Below are 10,417 nucleotides of genomic sequence, written 5' to 3'. Positions count from 1 at the left end.
ATTCCAAAAAAGTCCTAAATCGATATTTAAACGTAGGAGAATAGTTTTTGGAGCCATTAGATATTCGGACAAAAAAATGATACACATCCTTTCGAATATTACAAAACATGAGTACAAACCTAAATTCAGTAAGAGAAGACTCTAGTATTTGTTCCCTCAAGCACATTCGAGTAATAATTTTTCATGTCTGGATCTAAAATGTATCTTTGAAAAAAATTACATCATAGATCAAAACATCTATGAATACAAAAGCTCCAGCTAAGCCAGTACACTAATGTACATAATACAATTGTACCTTTGTCACAAACATAGATCATCACTTGTCTTGTAGTATTACTGGATAATACTAGAAGAATGTGGGAAGAATGTTAAAAGGAGAAACAAACAAACACACAAACAAATCAAATAAACACAATCCTAATAGCTTTTTNTTGGTGCAGTGCCCCGAAAGGCATCGCGCTTGGTGATACAATAAACTGACCGCCACCCTCGATTGTGCATACGGTAACCAGTCACCACATCCTCTGTCACTGACCCGTAAATCCACCCAATTCTTTCACCCCATTCGGTCTTGTCCTCGTACCTGCACTCCCAAAAAACTAGTTGTTCGATCATTATCATTCATATCTATATCTATATATATAATCTTATGAAATCCAGTAGGTGACTTGTGACTAATTAGAATATGGCACTGCAGTCTTACCAACATGAGATAACAGCAACTGCTTCAGCTACAGTTTGGGCATCAAGAGGTGGACGAGGCATGAGCAGGGTACCAGGGGGTCGACCGTTCTTGACAGAGACGTGATCGGCGAGAGGGCGGCCTTGGAACTCAGCTACAGGGATGGAGTCTGTAAATATGGTAGAGCTTCCAAACTTCTTAGGGAGGTCCAAATCAGGGTGATCCGTCAAAGGGTGAGCGTCAGAATCATCTTCCTCAGACTGAGGTTGATAATTAGTTCTGGCTGCGGATTTGACTTGCCCAAACATGCCTGTGTACTCGTTTGCTCTTGGTGGGTTGAAGCCATACAGTGCATATCGCCTGAACATGCAACCAGTTCCCACATACACTGGGCCTTGAAGACCATCCAATGCCCTCATATTTCCTGTTTAGTGCCCAATTAGTAAGAAAGACCAAAGCAGACGTCGAAGCCATTACTCAAAAGAGCAACACAACTGGCCATTAATTTGTAGATATTGTCGTTTTTGGACTTTTTTTTTTTCGGGTTCACTTTAAGGTTTTTAAAACGTGTTTACTAGGAAGAGGTTTCCACATCCTTATAAAGAATGTTTCGTTCTCCTCCCCAACCGATATAGGATCTTACAATCCACCCCCTTCGAAACTCAGTGTTCTTACTGGCACTCGTTCCTTTCTCCAATTGATGTAGGATTTCTCAATCCACTCCCTTCAACGCTCAGCGTCTTTGCTTGCACACCGCCTCGTGTTCACCCTCTTTCGGGGCTCAACCTCCTCGTTGACACATCATCTGGAGCTCTTATACTATTTCTAACAGCCCAAAACCATCCCTAGCAAATATTGTCCTCTTTGAGTTTTCTTTTGGAGTTTACCTCAAAGTTTTTAGAATGCATCTACTAGAAATTAAATTTCATTCCAAAAACACTTTTTAAGAGTTTGAGGTTTTAAAATTCTTCGTAGAATGAATTAAGGATTACCATCAAAGAAGACAGTGTTGTGGTTGGCATAACGATCAGAGGGATCGATGCCTTCAAATCTCTGAGGGAATTGAATGTAACAAATCCTGTCGCCACCTCGATCCATCATGAAGCACATTCCCTCTCTTATAGCTTGACAGTTGTAGAAATAATGGTCACAATCCAAATTGAGAATAAAAGGCCCATTTGATAGCACTGCCGAGGCTCGAACCATGGCATTCATGGCTCCAGCCTTCTTGTTGTGGTCATAACCAGGCCGTTTCTCACGTGACACGTATGCAAACATTGGAATTCTTATGTCAATTCCTGTGAAGTCCAATCTGTTCTCATCCGGACCTCCCATAACTGGGTCGTTTTCTGGTACCTTTGTCATTACCTGTGCAATTTCAAGCAAAACATAAATTAATTTTATAAATACATATACATTTTTTAAATAAAATTTTAAATGAAAATTGTGATAAAAGTAAATATAAATTTTAAATTTTACTTTGATTTTGATTTAGAAAACTCCAAAAATATTTATTTAGTCTTTATAAATTATTATATTTCAAACTCATTACTTGTTATTATTATAAAAATTAAGAACCTGCAAAATGCCAGCGTGGTCGCCCTTGGAGTGGTCGGCGGTTGAATTAATCCAAGTTCCAGGCCAGTGGGTGCCGTCGGCCATCCAGGTGGCCTTGGTGACCTTGACCGGCTCGGCCGGTGTCTCGCCGCCGTTCTTATCTCGAGCCAGTTTTTTCTCCTTGGCCTCCTCCCTGGAGTTGTACATATCACTCCTCTTTTTAATGCCTTCCGGTAGCCCGTTGATTCTGACCTTAAACTCGTCGTACTCTCTCTTTATCCACCGGCGGTCCTTCACAAAATCCCGCCGCTTCTTGTTCTTGGTTGGATCCGTTTTTATGTTGAAGTAACTGTCTGGATTTCTGGGTTCTATGTTGTGCTTTCGGCAAAACGGTACCCATACCTGTTTCTCATCAAAATCACACCCATTTCTCATCAAAATCCCTAAAACTACTCATTTAATTCAACCAAAAAAAAAAATAATAATAATAGTCCAAGCACACTACTAGTCGATATTGTTTGTCGGTCGTTACGTATTGCCTTCATCCCCATGATTTTAAAACACAGTTTGTTAGGATAGGTTTTCACACCCTCGTAAACACAATGTTTTATTCCCCTCTTCAATCCATGTAGAATCTAACAATAGTATCAAAGCTAGACACTAGGCAATGTCCACATTAGTACCAAGGAGTGGATTGTTAGATCCCACCTCAGCCGGAACATTTAAAAACCTCTCTCTAAAGAGGCATTTTAAAATTGGAAGACAATACGGGCCTAAATAGACATCTAAAAACTTAACTAGATTTAAACTAATTTTTATATATTCTAAAATAATTTCTAAACCCACTCAAGTCTAGGGTTTCTTTGTTCAAAATAAAGACCAATAAAGAAAACGATAGCATGCAATTCATTTCAAATTAGGAAACAGAACCTCCGCAAACCTAACAGCCTCCGCCATGGCTTCAAACGAAAGTATGGCGCCACCATCGTCCGAAATGTAGCACGACAGCTTTTCCACGGGGTAATCAACGGCCAGGATTGAGAGAATAGTGTTAGCCGTGACGAGTGGTGGTTCCTTCTCTGGGTCGGCGGTGGACACAAACACGTCGACTCCGGGAAGGTCGGACCGCCCAGACGGGTTGGTCGGAGTCGGCTTATCGAACTTTTCACGAAGCGCAGCGAGGTCGGTGGCTCGGTTTATAGGGTTGAGCTTTGGAAGAATATCCAAAAGCCATGAGAAAGCAAACCACACCTCACAAACAATAGACATTCCCCATAGCCACACTGCATCAGGGTTTGGGTTTCGGATTCGCCATGCAAGAAAGAACGCCAATACTACCATTCGAATGAACACCAAGAGCCTAATTTCAAACAAATAATTAGTACATTATAAATAAAAATGAAAAAATAAAAAATAAAACTGCAACTAATAATATATAAATATTATGAAATTTTAATTATCTATAAATTAACTTTAGACCTGTTATGATTTTGTTTATTTTGAGCATAAACTCTTATTACTATTTTGGTTTATGAAGAATGACCTCAACTCATGGAGATCTATTCCTTGTAAACCCATGATCTTTCCATTAATTAGTCGGGACTCCCTCCCGATAATACTCCCCTCAAACAAAGTACATCATAGAGCCTCCCCTGAGAACTATGAAGTCCTCGGAGCCTCCCCTTAATCAAGACTCGACCCTTTCTTGAGCCTTGAATAAAATACATCTTTTAATCGACATTTGAGTCACTTTAGACTATATTTCGAGGTTCACAATTTCTTTATCATCGGGATTCCATTGATATCAACTAAATTAAGGCATGATTCTAATCTTTAGGGTAACAAATGAAGCATAGTAAGGATTTGGTACCTGTAGGGGCTCAGAATAGCTGGCGGGACTTTAACTTTCCTCGTGAGCGGCCTCCATGGATTGTCCATGAAATCCGCCATGCTCATCCCTTCCGAAACATAGCCTTGATCCTGTTCTCCATCCTGCCAGTACGCATTTCCGATTCCGTATCTTCCTTTTGTTTCGAACAACCAGCGGTTGTGATCGAAATCAGACGTTTGGCTTCGCAACAGCATCGATTTATTGTTCGACGATTTCATCACCGACATTCTCCTATCCTTCGCGGCATCACCATCGCCGCCTCCGCCATTCGGATCCGAATCTCCGACTCGCCTGATCAATCCTCGAGCCTCAGATCCGAATCGAGTCGTAGCAGTACCGTCCGATTTGGAATCTGAACCCGTTCCTCCTCCTGGCTGATTATCAGGCGTCGGAGGCATTAAAACGGTGTAGTTTATGTAATCAGTTTGACCGGAATAGTCGCCTGACATGTCTAAATCGTCGTCGCGAGATAGACTTACGAATCGTCCACTTGACGTCCGGCGAGAAACCTTCACCGCCTGTGGTGGTCGTCCTGAAGAAGACGGTGAATTCGTAAGCGTCTTCCTCGGGCTTAAAGTCGCCATTTATATATATCGATTCTATCTGTTCCTGTTTTTCTGGTTATAATTCAATCACAAACGCTTCATCGCGTCAAATTTCAATGCAACAGATTCCAAAAGTACTTAGACCATGAAAATCGGCGATCCGTAAATGTGGAAGAAGCAATCGAGGACGTTGAATTTTGTGATTGAAGTGACTTAGGAGGGAGAGTCTGAATCCGTTTGAGACTCACTTGAACGGTGAAGAATTTCCCCCCTAATTTTAGCTTCTTCTTTGTTCCCTTTTTTCAAGCCTCGCCTCTCTCTCTCTCTCTCTCTCTCTCTCTGTCTCTCTCCCCATTAAGATTTTACAATTTTTATTTATTTATTTTTATCACTTTTTAATATTCTAATTCAGAAAATTAATTTAATTCACTATTTTATATTTATTTCCAACACTTTTCATCCATCTACCAATTTTAAAGTATATAAATAAATCGTTACATAATTTTTATGGTTTACAATTAGAGATATTAAATTATTATATATTAAAATTATTTTATCAACATTATTTGCACTAATTTTTTTTAATATAAAGTGTGCTTTGCATCCTTTTAAAGGTATAAATACATATTATTATTAATTTAAAAGCCCTTTTTATAATTATTTTGTTTTTTTTTTTGTTTATGTATTTTAAAATTATAATTGTTTTCTTTTTTAGTAAATATTCAACCTTTCTTAAAAATACATTTAAATTCTAAATTAAATTGAAAAAAAAACCTTTTTTAATTTTTAGGATGTAAAAAAAAAAAAATAATAAATCAAAAAATAATGGGCGAAAATAAAGTATTTATAAATTAAAATTTTAAATATATAAAAGGAGGAAAAAGGTCCAATAAAACTACAAGTTTTTATTTAAAAAAAAAATGTTAGATTAAATATCTAATCAATCTCTGTAGTTAAAAAAATGATTAATGGATTAATAAATTCCAATTTTGTGTTTTTTTAGGCAAAATTCAAAATTTTATCTAATATTTTATGAATTAAAAAATGTCAAACAAATTAGACTTATGAACACGAAATTTTGAAATTTTATTTGATACAAAATTATCAATAAATAATAAATAAATATATATATATATATATATGGCTTCAAACGATTTAGTCTTATTTTTATTTTATTTTTTAAAATTAAGCTTATAAATATTATATTCATACATGAGCTTACTTATTTTGTTGTCGGATTTTTTTACGATGTTTTCAAAATCTAACCCAATTTTTAAAAAATAAAATAACATTTTTTAAAATTTAGAAATGTATTATAAATTCAAATGTTTTCTTAAAAAAATTGATCAAGATTTGTTTTTTTTTTTTTTAATTTGTAAGAATTAAAACGTATAAATAATACTTCAAGTTTTTATTTTTAAAATTAAAAAATTTCTTTTATTTTTTAAAATTTTGATTAAGAATTCAAATGCATTAAAAAAAATATGAAAATTATTAAAAGAAATATAATAAAAAATAGTTATTAAAAAAAAAAACAGTAAATAGTTATATATAATTTAAACGAATTACAATGTCTTCGAAAACGGTGCTTTCAAAATTTTACATTTTAAAATTCGTGGCGCGAAAAGACTACAAATATGAAAGAGGGAGGGAATTTTAAAATTCATCCTCCTAAAATTTTCCGATATTTCAAGTTCGAGCAAATGAACAACGAGCGTCCTCCGATTAGGGTTTTCGGCCAGCGTTCAATTTCATCGTCTTTCCGCTCCTGTTCTTCAAATCCGTAATCTATCGGTCATGATTCCTATTTTTCTCTCTCGACGTTATGTGTTTATTAATTTGTTGTACGTTTTTAATTTCTGGTTCGAAACAGTTTCAAGAGTTCGAATGAAGTTTCCGAAAGCAAATCTACGAAGAAGAGCTCGCATCTGTCGCTCTCGGAATTCCTCGATCGAAAACTGCCGGAATCTTTCGTACTGCAGAGGACGGTGAAGGTAACGAGTTTTGCCTCAGTTTTTTTTCTCTGTCTACCTGTCAATTGGAGTTTTAGATTGCGTTTATTTAGGTCTGATTTTTCGATCGGACGTAGAAAATCAAAATGAGAAGACGACCGATGAAATTCAATGGTGATTTGAACTTCGGTGACGATTTGGTTTCTTCTTCTTTATTTTTATACGGCTTTAAAACACTATTTATTGATGAATCTTTAATTTCATGTGTATAATGCGAAATACAAAGGGGAAAAAGCGGAAAATCAAATTTAGAGTGTTAGGAAAGCCATTGATTCCGTTCTTTATACACTAGGGGAAGTCCACGCCCTTCTCCTCACTGCAGGGTCCAAGGGATGCAAATAGCTCCATGAATAAACCGACTGGAATTCATTATGAGACGGATTCCCAGACAGAATCAGCTATTTCAAAGGTGCTTTTTGAAGAGTTCAAGCGTTCTGAACCAAACCAAAGTCAAAGTTCAGTTTTAAGCGATGCTAGTGGAGCAGATATCTTCAGTACAGATGATATGCTAGATTCGAGGAAAAGAAAGATATTAAGTGAAGGCTTTGCTTCCACTACCCCATGTAATTGGCTTATTCCGTAACAATGTCTTGCTCAACTCTCGTAAACTATGAAGATTTTGTGTTTGAATAGCTGTTGATACTTGAACTTTGTTAACTTTTACCATCAGGTGAGAGCCAAGCGAGGAAGAAGAATGTGGTAGTTCTTGGAGGCGACCCAAAACCCGAGAAAAAGAGGAGGGAGGCGGTTCATGATATCAGAAACAAAAAACCAAAACCTCTCTACAATCACTGTAAGTATTTGCCATCTTCTAAATACGCTTTTGTTTCTCATATGAATCGCCTCCTTCCCTTTTTGCTCGGATTTTAAACTGCATATTGTTTTTGAGATTAGTTCCAAACTTTTGTGTCTATGTCCATTAGTTTGTAACTTTAATCTTCAAGGGTGTAATAGATTCTTAAGTTTTTAATTTTAGGTTTAGGTCAGTGATATATTCAAATTTTTTAAAAATGATTTGATTTATATGATTAAATTTTATGTTTAATTTATTTCTGTATTTTGAGAAAGGTTAAAATAAAAAAATTCAAAAACTTATTATCCCATTAAATACCATTCCAAGATTTACAATCAAATAGATATAAATTTTCAAATTTAAAAGACCAAATAAACTTCATATTTACAGTTATATATGGTAACTTCTTCCGTTTAAACTGTTTTATTAACCTTGTGATTCATGGTAACTTCTTGATTTTGGCAACTGAGCAGACGCAAGTGGCGGTGGGTGGTGGGACTGCGACATGGAGGGTGTTGATAGCGAAGAGGTTGGGCTTGGTGAAGTATGGGAAGGAGTTGGGTCTACTACGCTTGGAGGAATAGAATGGCATTGAGTTTCTTGGCGCTTCACATCCTCTTCACACTGTAAATATTCTCTTTTTTCTAGACTATTTTTTGTCATTTTGCTTCTAATCATTGTCTTAGATTGTTTGACAATTGAGTTTTCTATAAAATTTTCTTCTAGAACTGTTTTGTTGATTTGTGTTGGAATTTATCATTTTTCTTCTCGATTCTCTGAATGGAATATTGATCGTATTTAGTATCTCTATAAACCTGCATTAGAGAAATTGTTAATGGATAGTTTTGTATAATTGATATAAGTAATTTTTTGTATTTACATTTTAATTGATTAAGACATACACGTTGAACTTAGAGATTCGATATTTGAATCTCTCGATTGTCACATTTTAAACAAATAAGATTTAAAAACATATATATTTTCATGTATTGAAACAAATTGACAAGTTAAGTTTAGTCGAGTGACATGATAATTAAATTTAAAAGAAAAAAAAGTTTCTAACTCATATTTTAAATTTAATTATATAAGATTAAATTAAAAAAAAATTAGACGATAGAGTTTAAATAATAAAAAAATACCAAATAACTAAACACTTTTTTTTAAAATATATTTTTAGTCGTCCTTGCGAAAAAAATGTTGGGTGACATGCTAATTATCACAGATTTTAAATGATGGGTGACTTTACTTACGTCATATTTTAGTAGTTAAATAAAAATAAAGTTGCTTGTCCCATCAAGGGGTGGTGGCGCAGTTGGCTAGCGCGTAGGTCTCATAGCTTAAGAGTTATCCTGAGGTCGAGAGTTCGAGCCTCTCTCACCCCAATCACCTTTTTTCCTTTCCCATTTTGCGTTCTCCTTCAATAGAGTCCAGTGGGCTTCTACAAAGCCCACATATTGATGGGCCATTGATTCAATTCTCCTTCAATAGAGTCCAGTGGGCTTCTACAAAGCCCACATATTGATGGGCCATTGATTCAATCCTCACTCAATTTATTAATAAATAAAAAATTATTAAAAATGGGACAAAATAATGAAGTAGTTGATAGGGGTAACAAAGAGTTTGAACATAAGAAGGAGAGTAGTAAAGATAGATTCCAAATTAAGAAGGAAAACAAACACATTGAATGATGGAATCTTTCAATAGCCAAAGAGAGCAAAAAATGAGTGTAATGGGACCATTTCATTAATTTAAGGTAAGTAATTGAAACTCCATCTTTAATAAAAAAAAAAAGTATATGCTTTTTAATTAAATATAATTGTGTTTTATTCTTGAAATTAAGATTCGATTTCTTATCAACAAGCAATCGAAGCTCGATTTTACTTGTTAGATGATGAAAGTCTCACATCGGCTAATTTAGGGAATGATCACGAGTTTATAATCAATTAATACTATCTCTATTAGTGTAAGTCAAAACAAAGCCATGAGAACTTATACTCAAAGTAGACAATATAATACCGTTATGGAGAGTCATGTTCATCTAACATTTTTAACAATATATGCTAGTATTTTGCTCTTAAAATTAAAGCGTAATTTTAATTATTGAATTATGAGTTTGCGTAAAAAAAATGTCATAACTTAATTAACACCAACCCGTTCTAAATATTTTAATTTCGGGTATAAAGATATAAATATTTAGATTTGGGTGAAAATTTAATTAACTCGCGTAACTTTTAGATTTTGGTCACGGATTTTTTAAAACCAACCTATAGATTATAAATATTAAATTTATAGAATTATAGATATTTAATTATTTTGTATAGATATATTAAGCATAAAATAAAATTAAAAATTCCGAATATTATCAAGCAAAAAAAATTAAAATTAAAAATTTTATTAGACATTTTTAATAATTTTTAAATTAAATAGATAAAAAGCTAAATATTTAGAGAGTATTTGTATTTTTAAAACATGAAATTAAATAGAAAAATAGATTTAAGGGGGAAAAAAGTTGGAAAAAGTGATCTGGACAAAATTACTGGATTACGGAGCCAGTAAGCGACGGTTAAAATGGCGACACGTCATCATCCGATGGAGATAAGTAACTGAACGAAGATGCCGGGTAGCCGCACGGCATTTGGCAGATTCTTCCTCTTCGCGGTCTCCATCGTTCTCACTGAGTCACAGCTCGGTACATATAAATACAGCCAATCATCGCTCGGTTTTCGAGCCGTCGTTTTCTCCTTTCTTTCTCTGCTGAAGCCCTAGAGTTTCTCCTCTTGCAGCCATCAACTTCACCGAGGTAGATTCTTTTCCTATTTTCTGTTTCTTTGCTAAGAAAATGATGGAAGTGGAAGTGGAAAATGATAGAAACATATGTCCCTGGAGCTTTTGGCTGCCTGCTTATTTGTTTTAACTTTAGAAGTGAATGCTAGGTGA

General features: G+C 34.9%; 2 protein-coding genes and 1 non-coding gene across 3 annotated transcripts; 2 read left to right on the top strand and 1 right to left on the bottom strand.

Annotated features, from left to right (window-relative positions):
• Positions 1–417: 417 nt before the first annotated feature.
• LOC111474872 (cellulose synthase-like protein D1) lies at positions 418–4,873 on the bottom strand. Its single transcript, XM_023119722.1, has 6 exons — positions 4,110–4,873; positions 3,170–3,599; positions 2,261–2,641; positions 1,675–2,050; positions 704–1,106; positions 418–583 (listed from the first exon to the last, which is right to left on the bottom strand). Exons 1-6 carry the CDS (start codon positions 4,712–4,714, stop codon positions 418–420), a joined length of 2,361 nt encoding a protein of 786 aa, XP_022975490.1. The 5' UTR covers positions 4,715–4,873.
• Positions 4,874–6,327: 1,454 nt separating this feature from the next.
• LOC111474871 lies at positions 6,328–8,220 on the top strand. The gene is made up of 5 exons (XM_023119721.1): positions 6,328–6,458; positions 6,549–6,669; positions 6,980–7,250; positions 7,358–7,480; positions 7,954–8,220. Exons 1-5 carry the CDS (start codon positions 6,379–6,381, stop codon positions 8,073–8,075), a joined length of 717 nt encoding a protein of 238 aa, XP_022975489.1. The 5' UTR covers positions 6,328–6,378; the 3' UTR covers positions 8,076–8,220.
• Positions 8,221–8,777: 557 nt separating this feature from the next.
• TRNAM-CAU lies at positions 8,778–8,862 on the top strand. Its single transcript is given in 2 exon segments — positions 8,778–8,815; positions 8,827–8,862. It is a non-coding gene; the product is annotated as a tRNA-Met (tRNA).
• Positions 8,863–10,417: the final 1,555 nt, after the last annotated feature.

This window comes from Cucurbita maxima, unplaced genomic scaffold (genome assembly GCF_002738345.1).
Source record: "Cucurbita maxima cultivar Rimu unplaced genomic scaffold, Cmax_1.0 Cma_Scf00733, whole genome shotgun sequence".
Taxonomy (NCBI): Eukaryota; Viridiplantae; Streptophyta; class Magnoliopsida; order Cucurbitales; family Cucurbitaceae; genus Cucurbita; species Cucurbita maxima.
Note: the sequence above shows the minus strand (reverse complement) of the source record. Positions and strands in the feature narration are given on the sequence as shown.